General features: G+C 55.6%; 4 protein-coding genes across 4 annotated transcripts; 1 reads left to right on the forward strand and 3 right to left on the reverse strand.

Annotated features, from left to right (window-relative positions):
- The first annotated feature begins 6842 nt into the window (after nt 1–6842).
- BZA05DRAFT_411514 (uncharacterized protein) lies at nt 6843–9861 on the forward strand. The gene is made up of 7 exons (XM_051485004.1): nt 6843–7301; nt 7372–7449; nt 7529–8088; nt 8182–8200; nt 8263–8383; nt 8465–8690; nt 8746–9861. Exons 1-7 carry the CDS (start codon nt 7190–7192, stop codon nt 9526–9528), a joined length of 1899 nt encoding a protein of 632 aa, XP_051335294.1. The 5' UTR covers nt 6843–7189; the 3' UTR covers nt 9529–9861.
- Nucleotides 9862–10552: 691 nt separating this feature from the next.
- Nucleotides 10553–11955, reverse strand: BZA05DRAFT_188475 (putative pectate lyase A). The gene is made up of 2 exons (XM_051479382.1): nt 11617–11955; nt 10553–11565 (listed from the first exon to the last, which is right to left on the reverse strand). Exons 1-2 carry the CDS (start codon nt 11732–11734, stop codon nt 10736–10738), a joined length of 948 nt encoding a protein of 315 aa, XP_051335295.1. The 5' UTR covers nt 11735–11955; the 3' UTR covers nt 10553–10735.
- A 1119-nt stretch (nt 11956–13074) lies between these two features.
- BZA05DRAFT_411523 (S-adenosyl-L-methionine-dependent methyltransferase) lies at nt 13075–14466 on the reverse strand. Its single transcript, XM_051485005.1, has 6 exons — nt 14026–14466; nt 13937–13954; nt 13745–13885; nt 13371–13653; nt 13180–13316; nt 13075–13124 (listed from the first exon to the last, which is right to left on the reverse strand). Exons 1-6 carry the CDS (start codon nt 14070–14072, stop codon nt 13085–13087), a joined length of 666 nt encoding a protein of 221 aa, XP_051335296.1. The 5' UTR covers nt 14073–14466; the 3' UTR covers nt 13075–13084.
- A 257-nt stretch (nt 14467–14723) lies between these two features.
- On the reverse strand, nt 14724–16804 carry BZA05DRAFT_188518 (uncharacterized protein). The gene is made up of 4 exons (XM_051479383.1): nt 15936–16804; nt 15612–15873; nt 15437–15562; nt 14724–15376 (listed from the first exon to the last, which is right to left on the reverse strand). Exons 1-4 carry the CDS (start codon nt 16434–16436, stop codon nt 14943–14945), a joined length of 1323 nt encoding a protein of 440 aa, XP_051335297.1. The 5' UTR covers nt 16437–16804; the 3' UTR covers nt 14724–14942.
- Between the last annotated feature and the right edge of the window lie 1955 nt (nt 16805–18759).

Here is an 18759-nt window from a genome sequence, read left to right on the forward strand (position 1 = left end):
GGCCTTGGTCCGCAGCGAGGGCTAGATATCACCGATTAAGCGACCTTCACGGCCAATCACTCACGCAAAGTCGGCGCCACGTTGTTGAAACTGAGGGAAGAACTTGACTTGATTGATGTAATGAATACGAGAAAGATGAGAAAGGAGACTGCTTATAGAAGAAAACGAGCTCCTGTAAACAACGAGATGAAGCGGGGCCTCTGACAGAGGATGCGACGATAGCCGTCGCCGTCGCCGCACTCGGGTTAGTGGCCCAAGTATTGTTTTTTCTTCTTTTTTTCTTCTTCTTTTACTCCTTTTCAGTCATAGTTTCGGCGAACGATCTTGATGAAAGTTGTGATGACGACAACGATGATTCCCAAACCCGCCGATATACTTTGCAAGTGTGAATTCGCAAAGTTGGTTTATCCTTTGAGCGTTGGTTTCGGTACATACGACTTTTCGTATTCTTTTCGAACGTTTTTGCACGCAACATCCAAGGCCACGCGTTGAGCCCAGCACATGCCTGGCTTACTTTAGCTTCAGCCTTTAGAATTCATGTGGTGTGTGTGTGTCCCCTCTTTCCGACCGAGAGTCGAGTATGAGAACCGACCGATATATCCGACGATGAGGACGAGCACCGTTAAAGGGTGTATTGAGCAACGGTCGTTGAGAGTGGGCTCTGTGAGGGATCTCGAAATCGCCGCGTATTAGCCGTCGTACGCCTCCTGGTTCCGTCCGATGTGGCGCCTATCGATGCCTATCCATCCGAATGCACCGGTTGTACCAGACCACCGCATAGCCCACCACCCCACCTTCCTGTACGTCTTGATCCATCTGATCTTACCTCCTGTGTGGGGGGACTTCAGTTCTTCGCCGTAAGTTTTATTTCCACCCTTCCCCCCGTGATGAAGTTCATCTTCGGGATCCTCGCCTCCACAGCCAGCAGCGCGAGGAGCGGAGAGGGTTGAGTAGGGGGGGAGGGCGGAGAGCAATAACGAACCAGTATCGAGCTCACGGCCAGCAGTCTGTGACGGCTGGAAAAGCGGATGTTTAATCTGAAATGATCTACCAATGTCGAATGAAGTGATTAAACAGAAGGAAAAAAACGGCAGGAGCGCAAGGCGTGTCACGTGATACCACCGGGTGATATCCAGTGCTCCGTCGGTGATGCCAAAAACAAAAACCGTCACCACCCCCGGCGGGTGGCTCGGAAACCCCAAGAGCTGAATACAAAGTTTTTGAACCTATCTTGAACCGAGAACTTTCCCTCAACTCCCCTCGCCGATTGCGTGGCCCTAGACCATTGGACCACGCGGGGTTTTTTCCGTGCTGCAGATATGAATTCGAGCATTATAAAGTGGCGGGCGCCTCGCGATAGACAATAATAACGACGAAGTGGGTATTCACAATCTCGCCTCCAGCGACGCCGTTGCCATCAACATCAACATCAATCTCCGAACCATAGATGTGGACTCGTCACTCCTATCTACCTACAGGATCACACCTACCAAACTACATAGTGTGTGAGAGTGCGAGTGCGTAGCACACTATAACACTATACCACCAAACGGTTCATACCACCATATACTACCTATACCCCAGCTGAAGGGGTGGCAAACGCTCTCAACCAGGTACAGCAGAGATTTCCCTGCCCTCCGCCCCGGCCTGTCCCAGCGATAAAAAACAGAGCACGTCAGGGAAATGACATTAAAAAAGGTACCTTCCGCTTCCTCTCCCTATTCTGCCTCGCCTCCTGCCTCGCCGCCTGCATCTTCAACAGGGGATGCCATGAAAGAAGGTGTGGGGAGGAACAGCGGGAGTAACCCCGACTCTTCAACGTCAGCACCTTCATCCACCAGGCTCCTCTCGCCTCAGCTCCGCGTACCTTTCTTGCCGCTCGTTCCTGAGCTCTCGCTCGGATACCTCACTTGCTGTACCTGCCTCAGTGGCCTCTGGGATTCGTCTGCCCACATCAGTGGCATTAAGGAGAGGAAATCTGGGATCGCCTGGCTGCAACGTTCTTCTGCGATGAGGTCTCGGATCTTCAAGCGACCATCTCCCCTCCCCGTCTCCTTCCGGACCTCTGCCCACAGTGTTTTCTGCGGGTGGCGAAAATTCGACGTCGGGGGGATTCCTCTTGCGAGTGACTGTTAGTGATGTGCTGCTGATAAGGTAGTACATATCTCTGCCGTTCCTGCCGAGGTGTTATATACCTGACTCGACTCGGCAAGGGTCAAATCCATCCTTAAGTGCAAATAATCACAGTCACAGTTGCGCCTATGGTCCTATGGATTTGTCCGCATAGCTCTAGTCTGGTCTAGCAAATCGTTTTGCTGGTCAGCCTGGCGACCTCGGAGAATAAGCCATCTCCGCATTAGGATGCTCTCTTGAATTACGAAACAAGGCTCCTCCTGCTTACCCTCTCCTGTCGCCCTGCTACTTACTTTCCCAGCGCTCCTGCAGTAAAGCCAGTACATGCCTATGTAACTTATCTCCTCTCGAGTCTTAACTCAAGCGAAAAAATCGCTTCTTTCACTTCTTTGCTTATCTTGATTGCTTCTTCACCCCGAGTTTTGGATCTCTACCCTGATGCAAGCCTTTCCAGTATTCACCTCCGACCTGGCTTCCGAACCATCGAAAACTTTAATCGGCCGTGAGAGCTCTGAGACTCTGAGACTGTGAGGTTCTCGGCGCTTGGCTGTTGCCTGGCGGGGAGTTGACTCTTGAGTGGAATAGGTTGAGAGGCGGAGCTCGCTGAGACATAAGGACGCGGTAGTGGTAGTAGTGAGTCGAGAAACGGAGGGGTATACGTGCCTAATCTAGTACTTACGTGGGCAGAAGGCGCTGCAATCCACATTTCCCGATCACAAACACTCACCCATGCAGTCCAACCCTCCGAGCGAACACGCATGCAATGGAGTGGCCGGGAATACCTACTTCCTACTCGACACACCGCCGTGAACTATTCAATCGCTGAATCGCCGAATCACTGATCCGTCCGTCGCACTGCGGCGGCGGCGGCGGCGGCGGCGGCAGTGGTGGTGGTGGTGGTGGTTGGCCCTGTGGGGGATCGCATACCATGCTCGCCGCGTGCCAGCTCCCACCGTCCCACCGTCTATCCGCGCCGTTTCCAGCCTTCCGCTGGCATAGTCTCGACCAATAGATTCTTTGGGTCCCGTCCTCCCCCCCCCCCCCCCCCCCCCTCTCTCTTACCACTAGGTAGTCGACGGATAAGTAATCGCATCCTCGGGGCTACGTAGGCAGGTGCTATACCTACCTAGGAGGTTACTCCAGTCTCCGATACCCTCCCTGAGCTCTCTCCTGAGTCCTACCTGCGCCAGCGCTTCCCCGGCTGTCTATCCGACTAACTGACTACTACTTTTGATTTCGGAGACTCGGGTCGAGGTGGGTGATCGACTCGAGTCGAGAGTCGACACCATGCCTCCCCCGGGTATGGATTATTTGGTTACAATTTCCCATGCTTAGAGTACCGTCAGTCAGCCACGGCGACGTAGGCGACGGTAAGGTTGAAGGGAAGGAAGGAAGGAATGAAGGCGGGAGATGGATGGATGGATGGGTGGAGGGCGCAGGCGCCGGTGCTGGTTTCAAGGCAAGGCAGGTCAGGGACGTGGACTTTGAAGCATGCCAGTGTCCGTGCTTATGGATGAAACATGTCTGCGATACTATATTCTAGATACTATGTTATGCTAACTATATCATACTCACACACGACGGGGTGGGCACCGTGAACATACACAGCTACATACTTGAGTAGTTACTCTACGCTACATAAGTAGGTGCCTACAGTAGCATGCAAACACTCCAGAGTGATACGGTAGGCACTCTAGTACTGTAGTAGTTATCCAGGGACATGGATCGGAAGCGGAAACCTGCGGTGGCGGGAATATCGCGGGGAGGGATTCGAGCGGAGCGAAGGTGCAGTTACAGTGCAGTGCAGTGTGGTCGTTCGACTTTTGGTTTTTGCGTGTTGCGTATTGCCACACACACACCCTTCAGGTGAGCCTCGTAACCAATAACTAGCGAGAGAGCGGAGAATCACATCGCATCGATACGACCGAGACGACGGCGATGCGGATGACGATGACGAGTGCGCCCCGTGGTGCCACTGTGCCACTGTCCGCTCGCATAACCACCGGGCCCGCAGCGAAGAAGAGGAAGCGGAAGGCTCAGTGCATATTTGTGTTGCACCTGCCGCCGCACCGAGGATTCCTGCTTTCGTCAAGAGTCGAGAGTCAACAGCGAGTCAGCGACGACGGACGAGTGGCGAGTGGCTGGGCGCCCGCTGTGGCTGGGCAATGCGCATGAGTCGGCCGAGAGTGAGAGAGTGTGAGAGTAAAGGTGAGAGTGGCTTGGCGGGCGAGGGTTGGCGGTGGGCACGGCCACGCACTGAGGAGTCAGCGGCAGTCAGCACTGGCGAGAAAAAGGTGTCTCGGCGGATCGGATGTGTCTGCATAGCTCAACTCTTAATGAGACGTCGACTCGCTCCAGTTTACTACTATAGTACAATGATAGTTGCCAACTAGGGCCCTGTTCGCGCACCCATTATCTCATCCTGCTACCACACAAATTTGAAAACCATTTTTCTACTCCTAATTTGCGGTGGCAGGTGTTCGCTACAACCCATTATCTCACCCATTGTGTCAAGTTGGGCTGCGCCACAATAAAAAAAGGGGGGGGGAGTCTCCAACCTCAACCTCAACCACTACCATCACCACGATAATTCAACAATTGGAACAGCAAAAAAAACATTGAAGAGATCGGACAAGTGTTTACTACTGCCTTGGCAGGAAACTTGATTCCTCGGCAGAATTTGGAACTTCTAGAAGCTGAAGACTATGGAATCGATGGGCTTTATTACAAGTGTCATCCGGGAAGCATTGCAAGAGTCAATCAACTCACACAGTTACAGTCATTGAAAGAATGACTCTAGTCACCAAGTAGGAATGACTGAGTAAATCCGCGAGACTCCCAGCCATTTTTCCATTGCATTCGAGGCTGAGGACACGTTCGCGCTACAAGCTTGGCACATCCACATAATGAGATAATGGTGTGCGCGAACAGGGCCTAGTACTCTATGTACCTGGTGTGTATGTACATACCTGGTATGTATGTACCCAGCTATCTACAGGCTTAACTACAGCACGTCGGCTGGCTGTGTCGGCGAAACGACGTGCGCATGTAGATATTTGACTATATAGGCAGTTGCCTTAGCTCCTCGGTTGCAACGCCGGTCCTAGTAACTCACTCCACAGTACCCAAGTAGGAAGTAGGTAAGTACTTGTAATTAGTAGACAACACGCGCAGCACGCGCAGAGCGCTACGGGTACTCTACTTAGTAGTAAGTCCTCTAAGTTACTGATCTAGTATATAGTAGTATGCATCAAACACTCTATTCACTTCTTGATGAGCATTGAACATCGCCTCCACCGTCGCGCCCGGGCGTGTGGCAGTTTGGCGGTTTGGCAGTTTGACCAGCTGCCCACCTAGTTACGGTACTAACTATCCGTATCCGCAAACAGCCAGTTTGAACGGTGCAGTTGTGGTAGGTAGGTAGCCTCTTGCCTCTGGTTTGGTGGGCGTGGTGGCAGGTGCTAACAGGAAATCTTAATACAGGTTGTGGGTGCTAAACACGAGCACTAAACTGCGCATTTCACAGAAGCAGGAATAGGAAGTAGGCACCAAGTAGTATATTGCTGCTGGCGAGATTCGAGAATACCGGTATATACTCTACCGCGCCACACTCCGCCACGTGATCCCTCGTTTGCCGGTTGGACGGTGTGGCCGGTTCAGTCAACTTTCGCCGGATTTCGAACCGGTACATACAAACCAACTACTGCTTAGTGTGCAGTGTGCGGTGGCACTCGCCCACCTGCGAAAATCGACAGGCGGTGCAATAACAAGCGATGTGGAACATACCGTGGTGCGCATCGCCCCCATCGCCGCCGTAGTGGTGGTGTACATCGGCAGATGGTGGTTCGTCGGCTGCCGCCTGCTGTCCTCAGCGGAGCAACGCATGCTAAGTTGCTAACTACCTATCATATCATACATACTACCGTACTCCACCACCGTATATCTGCATGAAGGCGAGCTAATCCCGCAGGCACCACCCGTTACCTACCGTAGTACCTACATACCTACTTCCTTCTGAGGTATGTACTCTACACGGGCGGTTGTCTTGAGCACGCGCAGAGCATGCTACATAGTAGCTACTATACATACTCCGCGTATATCTGCATGGACTCATAGAGGGGAGAGAATCCCGCAGGCACCACCACCACCACCACTTTGGGATACACAGGGCTCACTCCGTGTCACCACATTTGCAGGGAGTGAGTGCAATACTATATATCACGACCCTTCGCTGGATGTGCGACCGGCTCGAGCGTGTCAAGAGCCGGACTTTGACGGGGTGCCCCCCCGCGGGCTGCCGGCTGCCTAGGAAAGGAGACGAGCGGAAACAAGAGATGGGGGCTGCCTGGGAAAGGAGGCGAGGTGAGGGAAAAGGCACGATGGAGATTTGCGAGGAACCGAATAGGTAGATCCAAATCACGCCGGAATGCACATCAGCCTATGAGACCGGGTGTGGAAGGGGCATTCGAGTGGAATGTCGACCGCTGACTCGCGGAGCGCGCGGGGTAGTTCTGCACATACCAAAGAGCTACTATGGTACTTACTGTACCTCGGAATAATCATCGAACGGAGCGAATCGATCAATCAATCAGAGTAGATAATCCATGTAACTGATCCACGCAATCGAAATAACGCTTTTCTTAATGTCTCACGGCGCCACACTCATGTCGTATTCCACTGAACTGAGATGCACATGGTCTTCTTCCGCACCACCAGTAACCAGTTACAATTGCCCCGGTCATGCATAGGGACTGCCAACTGCCACCCAATCAGCTGCCGGAATGTGTGGTAGCTGGTTTGTCCTCCACAGTACTCCATCATGCCACCCCTCCCCACCCCCCAAGGTCGAGATTGGGTTGTTTTGTTTTGTGGGTGTCCTCCCCGTCCTGTCCTGTCCCTGTCGTCCCCGTCACTGTCCGCCCGAACGAACGATCAACCTCCCTCGAGGCGGTTTTCACATACACTACATAATCCCACCTGAAACCTACATCCCCGCCCAGCATACGTTAACTCACCAAAAAAAACCCGCCCAACATTTCGAAGTTCGATTCCGAGTATGGGGAGAGCGCTAGGTCTCGTCGCTGCGCTCCTTGCCGCGGCAACAACTGGCGTCAGAGGACAGCAGTATGATCCGCGTACCGACTTCTGTCGACGGTTTAGTCACGAAGGTTAGCTCCATTTCCCCCCTCGCTCCCTCTGCCTCCGAAGTTGGTTCCGATGCTGATCAGACGTGTATAGCGGCCGTTCTGGGCGATAGGTTATACATCGACGGCGGCCAACTCAATCTCGCTGGAAAGGGCGGAAAGAACTTTACCAGTCAGCCCCCCGTCCTTCGTACACACATGCGATCCTTTTGGACGACCGAGGGCCGGTTGGTTAACGCAGCGTCCCCCAGATGACCGATTACTATGGCACGACCTTACGCAGACGAAGTTGGACGGCAAAGACATCGAGATGCCAGTGCTGATGACGAACCTCAGCAAGCCTGACGAGGTGCCGTCAGTGATCGGCGGGATCCTGTGGGCGGACCAAGCGAACGGACGGCTATTTCAGTACGGCGGCGAGTGGCCGGAGCCGGGCGTGCCGGATGAGCAGTTCGATCTGTGGACGTACGACACGTATAACGACAGCTGGGCGAAGCGGGAGGTGGCGCGGGACATCATGCGGCTGTCGTTCGGAGCGGGCATGGCGGTCGAGGAGAGCGGGAAGGGATACTACCTTGGCGGCTGGATGAGCAGTCGCAGCGATATCAACTGGCGCGCGCCGAAGTTGGCTAGCAACAGGATGGTCGAATACGACTTTGTCGCAGATACTTGGCAGAATAGCACCGGGCCAGACGATAAGGCGGGACGTGCGGAAGGCGCAATGTTCTATATTCCCGCGGGCGATAAGGGCATGCTGGCGCATTTCGGAGGTGTGCGGATAGCGGACAAGGATGGTGCGGAGGAGGAGCCGGTAGGTTTTTGTGTTGCGCTTGCTTCCTCCGGTTGTCATCCGGCGGGGGACTGACTGACTGACTGACTGACTGACTGTTTCTTTTGAGTACAGGCCTCGATGGCCGTCATAGGTACGATCGACACGCAAGATTCCTCTGGTATCGATGGGGAGGCTGACGAAACGTACCTACAGATCTTTACGACTTGGCCAGCGGAAGATGGTACACACAGAACGCGACTGGTGATATTCCCGAATCGCGGCGACGATTCTGCGGAGGCGTCGCACACGCGCAAGATCGGTCCAGCTCGAACATGTGCGACTTTTCTTCCCTTTCACACCTGCTTTTTTGGTGTCTATTTTTGGCACAAGCTTATCGATGATTCGATGTACCCAGATATATCTACGGCGGCCTCGGCTTCGGTGCGAACTCAACCGGCTACGACGATGTCCACATCCTGACGATCCCCACATTCCAGTGGATCAAGGTCTTCCCCGGCAAGGGCGTGGTGGTGCAAGAGAAGGATAAATACCCGCACTACGACCTCTCGTGCTCCGTCGTCAAGAACTCGCAGCTCCTGATCATCGGCGGGCAATTCCCCAAGGATCTGGACGCAAACAACGTACGTACCTGCCCTCCCAATTTCCATCCCCCTTACTCACGCCCCCTCCCCGCAGTGCGATGCCCAAGAAAAAGCCGGCGTACACAACCTGGTCATGTCCAAAGTCAACAAGGGCACGGAGTCTGTATACTGGGAAGTATTCGACCCCGAGCGGTCGGTGTACACCGTTCCGGACGACATCCTCGACGTGATCGGTGGCGACGCGCAGGGCCACGCCGCAGTAAAATCCCCCAAGAACAACTTCGAATTCAACGACGTTGAGGTTCTTTTCCGGCGGACGTACGCTCCGGCGGCACGCACCCCGACCCGCACCGCGCCCGCCGCGTTCGCCACCTCCACGTCCGCGTCCAGCGCCAAATCCACCGACGACTCGGGCGCGTTTGCCACGCCCGCGAAGCAAGCCACAATCCTCGTCCCGACCATAATCGGCATCGCATTACTCGCCGGACTGGGTTTCTTCCTATTCCGGCGCCGCCGCCAAAACGCCGCGTCCCGCCCCGCCGAGGAGCCGCCAGGCTACAAGCCGTACAACTCCGCGGCGGCCGAGAGCGTCGTCACGAGCTCTTACACGCCCACAGGCACCTTCAACGGCTACCAGCCGCCGTACCCGCCGCCACCGCCCTTGATGGGCTACGATACCACCGGCAACGGGTACAGTGATGCTGGCGCCCAACTTAGCCCTCCGCCGCCGCAGGAGCTGCCGCAACACGGTTGGAGGTCTCCGGAGCCTATGAGTATTCGTAGTCCTGTGCCGGGACACTACCCGCCGCCGCTGCTGGAGGGGCTGACGGAGGCAAGGAGTCCGGGCCCGGGACAGGAGATGAAGGAGCGGCGCTGAATCGCTGACGATATGTTTTCGGAGGGGTTAATGGTCGGATTTCTGCGGGTTTCGTTGGGCGTTTTGAATTTTTCTTAACGGTGGTGAGTGTGTGGCGAGCGTTGTTGGAAGTACCTATAAGAGAAGAATCGAAAAAAAGAATACATAATGGTATCGTGTGGACGATCGGACTAAGCACGAGTGACTGGTCATGCAGACACGGTGAACGGTCAATCCCACGCCGGAATCGAGCTGGCTGTTTTAGTCCAGCGGCTCCAGGGAGGCCCAATCGAGGCTAGGAAGATGTTCTGTGTGGATCGCGGTGCCGGGTGATGTAAATACTTCGAATTCTGGCCGCACGTAATCGATGATGAATTAAACCCCAAGTGACCATGTCCGTTTCCATGTCCCCATTGCTGCCAGAGATGACTATTCGATACCTGCATTCCCTCCTTCCACCATCTGGCATCCGCCGCACCGCCCAACGCCGCCGACGAGCGTATTCCGGGATTCGGGCTGGTCGGCTCCGGGCTGGAGGTCCGAGTGATATCTGTGAATATTGTGGGCGGTGATGGGTAGTGACCGAGTGGCGGATGAACGGCTTTTAACTATGTGCGGGTGTGCACTATAGTCATTGGTACCTGAATCGAGTACTGGTACTGGCTTGCTGCTTGCTGGTAAATATCGGTTGGATGTCACTCGGTGCCACTTCGGCCTTCCGGGCTATCGGCATTGGGCGCCGGTCAGTACTACGGAGGGTACGGGTGCTTTGAGGTGGAGGTAAGGCGGACCCCGCCTTTCTTTCTGTCTTTCGTTTTTTTCTTTTCTTTCTTGTCGGTGTTGAACGGTGAGGGCTGGGTGGAGAGCAATAGCGAACTGGTAACGAGCTCGCGGCCAGCGGTCGGTGACAGTGGGGTGGAAACGAATACCGGTATGCATCTACCCATGATCTACCAAGCTCGAATGCAATGATGATTAAACAAAGAAAAAACCGGGTACTCTGAAGACTGGATGGATTGGTTTTTGGTCACGAGGAACGATTTCGGATAGAAACTATAAATTAACCGCCACACCCCCCTCCCCCGCTAACTAATAGACGAACCCACCAGTGGCTCATATATACAACCCCCTCACTCTCACTCTCCTTCCCCTCCCCTTTCTACCCCGCACATCCACTTCCTCCCCATCCCCATCCCCTCCCCTAGACTTCCTCTACTACTCCGCGCACTTAGAACTTGAGGGTGGCACCGGCAGCACCGACGACGGCAGCCTTGACCTTAGTGGCGGCAACAGCAGTGTAGGAGTAAGGCGCCTTGGTGAAGGTACCCTTTGAGGCGGTAGCGGCCACACCGCCAAAGTCGTTGCCAGTGTTGACAGCGTAGCCAGCGTCGGTGGAGTAGAGGGTCTTCTTGCTGCCGACGAAGACGTTGTTCTCGACGAGGAGCTGGGCGCCCTGGCGGGTGTTGATGCCGTCGGAGACGGCGTTGTAGTAGTTGTTAAACAAGTGGCCGGTGCCGAAGCGGAACGACGGACCGCGCGAGTTGATGTTCTGGAAGTAGTTGTAGCCGTAGGTGATGCGCAGGTGGCCCTTGTCCTCGCTGCCGTTGCTGTCGGAGTGCCCGACGAGAGACGCCTTGTAGTGGTCGTGGATGAAGCAGTACGAGATGGTCACGTAGTCGGCGGCGTGGGTCAGGTCGAGGAGGCCGTCGTAGTAGTCCTTGTCGTGTGAGAGATCGCTGGAGAGGTCGACGTGGTCGATCCAGACGTTGGTGGACTTCTGGACGGCGAGGGCGTCACCGGACGAGGCGAGGACCTTCTTGATGGTCAGGTTGCGGATGATGACGTTCGAGGCCGACTTAACGATCAAGCCAACACCGTTGAGGACGACGCTGGACGAGGCGCCAAGAATGGTCTTGTCGCTGGCGACCTTCACCGACTCGGTGCCGGTGATGGAGCTCGTGATGATGATGATCGACTTGCCAGAGGCTTTGGCGGCCGTCTTGAGCGCGGCGAGGGTAGAGACCTTGACGGTCGTACCTCCGGATCCTCCGGTGGTTCCTGGGCATGGTTAGTGGTTGCGAATTGAAGAGATAGATGGGGGAAATAAACCTCCGTTCATGGTGGCATAGCCCCAAGGAGCTGCGTCGGCGGCGGCAGCACGCTTGGCAATGGGACCGGCGATGGCGGTCACCGCAAGGGTGAGAACAGTGAAGATGGAAAACTTCATGGTGATTTTTTCGGATGGATGAAACGAAAGGTGAGTTATTGGAATGAGAGAGTGAATAAACTGGATGGCCCTGCCGAAAGAATAGGATGAAGACTGAAAAGAAAGACTAGCTTCCGCTGTAGCTCTGTGGATAGGAAGGAAGGAATGTGTTGCGAGCGAGTGAACTGGAGAAAAAAGATATTTGGAACGGGCTGTTGCGGCCCTCTTTATGTCTGCATCGTCGTGGTGGGGAACAGAAGTCGGGTGACCGCCGAACACCGAAGGCGACGGTCCGTGCTGCCCTCTCGGGCCAATTCACAACGGGGCTTTGGTCGTCGGTTGCTTCCGGTTCAATCAGCAGAGCTCGGCTACGTCAATAGGTGTATAGTCGAAACGCTTGGCGAGTGTTCTGTCTACCTGCGGCCTCCAGCCCTGCTTCTAACCCACAACGATAACCGACCTTCACGCCATCCGAACCGACGAAACACTTCACCCTACGCGACAGACTGGTTAGCTCCCGGAGAATACCTAGTACATACCTAGCACGTAAGCCTTAGAATAGCACCGTGGCGATCCGAGATGGCAGGACATTGGCATCTGCGGCTATATGACATGGTGTTACCAGGATCGCGGCTATTCTCCCCCCGGCAAGCCACGCCACAGTGAGCCAACGGCCCGCCAACAGCCTTCGCGAGCACTAAAGCAGAAACGCCGGCTCCGATCGGGCGCCATCCGATGCGACTGGCGAGGCATCATTGACCTCATTTTCGTACGTCCCGGCTGAAAAGTCTTAGTAGGGGCCGAGAGTACTATATGCTCGCAAGGCACGGAAAGGGCCGAGAGTACTATACGTGCTCTCAACGCTCCGTGATAGGCAATTCCCCCGCGACGGAAACGGAATATCCTTCCTCCGAGACCCATATCCAGTGACGGCGAAGAGGGCCTCAACTATTTCGCCGACGCATGTGGGAGCGAAATCTAGGCCTAAGGTCGGTAAAACGATGCCCCGGGTTTCCAACTCTATGCACCTGTACCTGTAATTCCGGGCTTTGGGTCCTATGCTTAAGCTTGCACTTTGGATGTTCCCGTACCGAGCTGGCGGATGTCGCCTGCGGATGTTGCCGCTTCTGGGCACAGGCGAATCAAGTAAGTTCAGCCGGCGTCGGGTCTGTGAACGCCTTCTGGAAGTACTCTATATTCGGGATATGTCGGCGATGGGAGCATCACATCGCGAGATCTGATACTCTAAGTGGGGCCAGCAAGTTCAGCCGTGGAGATTTCACCCGGTCGGTCGACCAGTCGGCGGTTAGTTACGAGAAAACAACGACATATTGCTCAATCTTGACAACAGCACCCATTTCCTTCCTTCTACTAGTAGTACTCCTCCGGTTTGCGGCCGTATGCCACATACCTTCTTCGTCAGCACCAACACCGTCTTCTGCTCTTCTTCTCGGAGGGAAACCCACATGTATCCATATACGTGAACCCTCTTGTTCCTGACCGCCTCCAGCGCATCTTTACACAACTTCAAGGCGTCTTCATTCTCCATCCCCAGAATCCTCGTCAAGAATGCCATTCCGTACGCTTCATACCCCGTTTCGCACTTCCACTCGGTCAGCCTCCACCGTAAGTTGCCCTTCGGGCAGGAACCACCCACACTCAGCAGACACATCGCGCCAATTCTCTTCAACCGCTTTTCCTTTGGCCAGAGCCCGACGGGCTGCTTGTACTTGAACACCTCGACGTCGACGAAGCCGGCGTCCTCCAGGTACCTCATCATGGCCGAGAGCCTAGCCACGGGGCGGCCGATGCGCTCCAACGACTCTACCAGGCGGTCGCAGTAGATCTTGTTGCCGTCGTCGTTCTTCATGCTGCCGTCGTCGCAGTAGAGCGGAGGGGTGGACTCTACCAGCTCCACGTAGCCGCCGGGGACCATCGCGCTGTGGGGTTTGGGTGGGTTAGTTAATCGCAGTTTCAGTTTCGGGGGTCAATGGGGGCGGGGGGGGGGGGGGGGGGGGGGGGGGGGGAAACAGGTAGGCTTGTGACATCAGCCGCGGCCAGTCGCTGATGCTCTGCGCAAGGTTGCGGATGTGGATGAAGTCGAAATAGTTCACGCTGTGCGTCCACTCTTTCTCCGTGTCGTCGACTTCGAAACTGCAGTTGGGCGGGACCCTTGGGGCGTTAGTACCCTGAGGTAACGCTGACTCTGGTACTAGGAGTTACCATTTCGGTTGGATAGGACTACACGACCGCACTGGTCAGCCCTCTTCCCTCTCCTTTCACATCCTCTCACGGCACAGATCACAACATACCTCAAGTCGATCCCCAAAACATTCGCCATGGGAAACTTATCGGCCATATCGATAGCCCAGATGCCGGTGCCAGTTCCGACGTCGAGGATCCTCTGCGGACTGATGGATGTATATTTTCGGTAGCGGAGTTACTCTGCACAGGGCCATTCAGGCTTCATCTGTGTGAAGACGTTATACGGAATGGGGGTTTGAAGGTCTGGTTTATGTTGATGGATAGGTATTTTTCGGTAGCGGATTTACTCTGGACAGGGCTATTCAGGCTCCAGCTAGGTATGTGAAGGAGTTGCCGACGGAATGGGGATTTGAAGGTCTCATTTATGCTGGTGGATATGTAGATCTTTTCTGTAGCGGATCTAGGTACTATGGGATCTGGGCAGGGCTATTCAGCTGTCTGAAGGAGTTTCCTGCCTAAACGGAACGGGTATTTGAAGGCCTTATTTGTGGTGACGAATGGAGCGAGCGAGACCTGCCATTATCCAAAACCATCACTCGCCGCCTACATCACCCACCACCCGAAGCAATCCTCACACATTCACAGCACTACCAAAAACTGAGCGGGGTATCATCATTACTACACACATAGACCACCAAGCCACCAAGCCAGCAAGCCACCAAGGCAAATCCAAATACATATTACAAACGCCACCATCTAACCCTCTGTCCCCCCTCTCTCTCCCCACCTCCCCTACCCCCCCACACCCACACCCCTCAAAGCCCTCCTCTCCTCCACCTCCTCAAACCACCCCGTACAGACCTCGACAACGCCCTTAACCAGACCCTGCGCCGTATCCGGCAGCCCCTCATTCCCCCGTGCGATGCCACACATCGCGCGAACATTATCCACCACTTCGGCAATGACCTTTGCGGTCGCGTCGCGGGTGACGCCGGGCCCCGACGAGATCCGCGGGAAGCTTGGGTTATACAGGGCCAGTAGTAGGCGGGATAGGTAGTAGTACTGCATGGCTGTCGCGTGGTGCGGGAGTGCGTACTGTTTCTTGCGTTAGAGAACGGGGAAGAAGGGACGGGGGAGGGGGAGGGATGGTGCGTACCCATGTCTCGGGCCACCATTGCCCGCGGGCGCTGTCGCGCGGAACGTGGTATAGGCGGTGGAAGCTGGGGGAGTGCAGAGCGTGCCAGTCCGCGACCTGTGTGTAGAGGCGCTCCCATAGGCTGTTGCTGCTGCCGCTGCCGTTGACGCTGAACGCGAAGGCGAGGATGTCTGCGGCAAGAAGCGTTATCGCGTTGGCGGGGGTGTAAGCGTCCGATCGGCTGTGTGAGAGTACGTGCTGGAGGTGCGAGTGGTGCGTGCTAACTGGGCGGCGCGCGAGGAAACTGCTGGTTATTTCTTGGCCTGAGAGGGGGGGAGGGTCAGCGGGAGGTGGAGGCGGGAGGGAGGAGGGGGGCTGCTAACGTAGGTGGATCCAGAAGCAGGCCGTGCGGAGGCTGTTGGCGGGGAGATCCTGCGGGGGAGGAGAACAGAATAGTAATGATGCACGGGCTAGGTAGTCGCCGCCGACTTGTGCATCATCTTGCGTGGCTGTTCCGGTCAGTGAATGCCACACTATCAATGGGGATGGAGCACGAACTGTCGAACTCCTCATACGTCCGCAGCAACAATGCCGTGGCCAGGAACGTTGGTTCAAGACTCCGACCGGCTGACTCGAGCGCGGGAATGAACTGCTTCAGGCACACCTGGTGGTAGTGACCTGCCACGCCCGGATCGTAGTCACTGGTATGTGTGAGATGTCGAGCGGCGAGTGCCAGCATGGCGCTCAACAGCATGGGATTGCTGGCGGACTCCAGTGGCACCACGGTTTGGAAGTGGTTTTTGCTGTCGTGAACATCATACTGTGCATCTACCCATCAGCGATCGACGGCGCCAAGCCAAGGATGGAGATGGAATGCCCCACCCATTTCCCCAAGTGCGTGATATAATGTCTCAGCAACACTGCATCCCGCCGATCTCCCAGCGGCCACCCCATCCTCTGCACCTCGTGGTCATCCTCATCCATGGGATCGTCGTACGTCTTCCTCGACGGCGGGGGCGATATCAACGGTCCCCTCTGCGGCGGAGGGATGAGAATATCCGACAGCGGCAGCCTTCTCGTTTCCATTCTCCGGCCAATGCTCGTATTCCCATCTCGGAATGAGTCCTCCATCGGATAGGCACTCTCAAACTCGCGAGGTGTAGGCTCGTCGATCGGAGAGTGCACCGCCGAGTTCCCACGGCTACCGCCATCACTCGGCGGAGAAGCTATCGATGCGGAGGGCGAGATCAGACTGCGGATTGCGACCTGCCGGACGGCGCCGAAGGGCGTATTCGAATGCGGTGGCGGCGAGCCGACGGGGGAGAGTCCGCTATCGTAGTTGCGCGTTACATCGGGGGTCTCGTCCACGAAGGAGACTAACATTCGTCGTCAGCGGAGAGGATGGAGGCGCCGAGTGACGGGACATGATACAACATATGCCAAGTAGCCGAGAAGCCAGACATATCGAGGCCAGGTTGCATACGCTCGATATGTTTTCCTCGGCCAGCTGCCTTGACACCTCGCACTCGCACGCGCACACTCGGAATCATCGGAGAACCAACCTTGGCCGAGGGTATCGCACCAGACCTGATCCCTCTCGAACCTGAACTCGCCGCCCTTGCCACCGGCCGCCCTGCCGCCGGCGGGCGGCTCCTCGCCGAGATCGGTGCCATAGCGAAACCGAACATTGTATCCGCGAACACACCTGCCGAAAAGAACAAAACACGAAACGACTTAGACGGTCGCGATCCACAGGTAGGGGGAAAAGGTTCACACAAGAAATTGGAACACACTCCCGATTGGCTCTTTGGCAGCGGCGGCACACGGGACGTTGCTCGTCGCCTGTGGAGGGGAGAGGTCCGTTAGTACACGACGATCGAATAACGGAGCGAACGGGGCCGAAAAAACACTTGCACCATCCATCGCTACCGCCGAAGCCGATCAACCGGCACTAAACGGAGGCGAAGGAAAGGGTGGGAGGGGCGGGGTGTGGACATACACTTCAGGTGACGAACGCGACAGCTCGTGCTGGAAACGTTAGGACTCACGACAGCAGGAAAAGCACACGCGGGTGGGGACAGCCTACCATCCGGTCCTTGTCCTTGGGGCAGTAGTTGTCATGGTCTGGTTCAGTGGTGGCGGGCACACGCTCGGGGCCTTCTTCTTCTTTTCCTCTCGGGAATGGATGTCTGTCAAACGTATGTATGGGACGGGCGAATCGAAGGAAAGTGCAGGCGCGGAAATGAGCAGCAGAAGTGGATATGAAGAAAGAGTGACTCGGACAGTGACAGGACAGGACAGTGGAGCACACTCTCTCTGTGTGAGGAGAAGAGAAAAGTAAAGCTCTCCGCATCCATCCATCCATCCATCCTCCACACGCAAGGCTCTCTTCTCTCTCTCTTCTCTCTCTCTCTCGCTCTCTCTCTCGCTCTCTCAACCGTCCGTCCAGCCGTGGAAAGTTTCTAGAAGCGGCAAGTCCAGTCCACCCCTAACCCAGTCCTTCCCCCTCGCCCGCCAACATCGCAAATTTTGTCTGCTTGTGGACCTGTTGCCTTCCACATATGCCATCCGCACGCGCAGACATGCTCGTTGGGGACGGGCGATCCGTCGCTAATCCGCAATCGAGCATCCGCATCCGCGGAGAATCCGATTGGTCCCCCCCTCCCCCAAAAGCCATCCTGTAGAGTAGGTACATACCGTATCGTAGAGCTGGGTTCTCTTTCCCGAGAAGAAGAAAAAGGCGAGCGCGAGGAAGACACCCCACACCCCAACACACTTCACACATCTGTCTTCCCTTGCCTTCCACTTCCATTTCCCACTTCCACAGCTTCCACAGCATCCGCGTCTGCGGGCGTCCGGTCACGTGCACTCTGCCGCAGGCCGCAGACCGTCACTCGCCCCGCCCCGCACAGCGGTCGCGGGATTATTGTCCGCCGCCTGCTAGTACGGGTAGACTGATCTAAAATCATCGATAAGTACAGGTCTCCGGATCTGACAGTGGCAATTGCACTTATTATTACGCGGCTACTAGTTACTCTGCCTAGCAGCCTAGCACATGTTAGCAGTTTGCACGCGCAGGCACCTTCGTCACTCGTCACTCGTCACTCATCACTCGTGGCCTTAACCCAAACTCAAACTCAAATCCATGCCTACGTACCTCATACGCAGTTAACGCGACTGACAGCCGCGTCGGCACTGCGCACTGGGGAGTAGTTAAACGATTAAACTCAAGATAAAGACGCCAGGAGCTTCTGCTAGTTAGCCGGGTTAAGGCCGTGTACTGTAGACAGGGCGGGATGGTATGTTTATAGGGGTGTAATGGGTGTAATGAGATCTGGCCGCTGCAGTGGGGGAGCTTGGGTGCCTATTATGATAGGTAGTGGTGAGGGCGGTGATGGTGAGGGTGGTGATGGTGAGGGCGGTGATGGTGATGATGGTGATGGCGGTGAGGACGGTGATGGCGATGGTGGTCATTGCAAGGTGTGAATTCGCATGTGCCGCTGCTACTGCATTGACTATTGAAGCACTGGGGACGGACGAGATGACCCTCTGGAAACTTTGATAAGAGATAGAAGACCGATTATATTTGCCTAGGTAGAGAAAAACGACACCGCAAGAAAAGCGCCGCTGCACCTGTGTTCTTCAGGTGCTGAACCCCAAGAACCTCGCGAGTTGAATAGCGTAGGTATATAGCTAGGACGAACAA

This window comes from Tricharina praecox (assembly GCF_024521635.1).
Source record: "Tricharina praecox strain CBS 144465 chromosome Unknown BZA05scaffold_36, whole genome shotgun sequence".
Taxonomy (NCBI): Eukaryota; Fungi; Ascomycota; class Pezizomycetes; order Pezizales; family Pyronemataceae; genus Tricharina; species Tricharina praecox.

Excerpts from the sequence above, each read along its gene's own strand:
- BZA05DRAFT_411514 (XM_051485004.1), top strand. The coding sequence starts at position 7,190 with ATGGGGAGAGCGCTAGGTCTCGTCGCTGCGCTCCTTGCCGCGGCAACA. Across the intron at positions 7,450-7,528 it reads GGGCGGAAAGAACTTTACCA|ATGACCGATTACTATGGCAC; the intron begins GTCAGCCCCCCG and ends AGCGTCCCCCAG. Across the intron at positions 8,691-8,745 it reads AGGATCTGGACGCAAACAAC|TGCGATGCCCAAGAAAAAGC; the intron begins GTACGTACCTGC and ends CCCTCCCCGCAG.
- BZA05DRAFT_188475 (XM_051479382.1), bottom strand. The coding sequence starts at position 11,734 with ATGAAGTTTTCCATCTTCACTGTTCTCACCCTTGCGGTGACCGCCATC. Across the intron at positions 11,566-11,616 it reads CTATGCCACCATGAACGGAG|GAACCACCGGAGGATCCGGA; the intron begins GTTTATTTCCCC and ends AACCATGCCCAG.
- BZA05DRAFT_411523 (XM_051485005.1), bottom strand. The coding sequence starts at position 14,072 with ATGGCCGATAAGTTTCCCATGGCGAATGTTTTGGGGATCGACTTGAG. Across the intron at positions 13,654-13,744 it reads CTGATGTCACAAGCCTACCT|CGCGATGGTCCCCGGCGGCT; the intron begins GTTTCCCCCCCC and ends CAAACCCCACAG. Across the intron at positions 13,317-13,370 it reads GCGCGATGTGTCTGCTGAGT|TGCGAAACGGGGTATGAAGC; the intron begins GTGGGTGGTTCC and ends ACCGAGTGGAAG.
- BZA05DRAFT_188518 (XM_051479383.1), bottom strand. The coding sequence starts at position 16,436 with ATGTTAGTCTCCTTCGTGGACGAGACCCCCGATGTAACGCGCAACTAC. Across the intron at positions 15,563-15,611 it reads GACGTATGAGGAGTTCGACA|CCACGCAAGATGATGCACAA; the intron begins GTTCGTGCTCCA and ends TGACCGGAACAG. Across the intron at positions 15,377-15,436 it reads CTGCTTCTGGATCCACCTAC|GCCAAGAAATAACCAGCAGT; the intron begins GTTAGCAGCCCC and ends CCCCCCTCTCAG.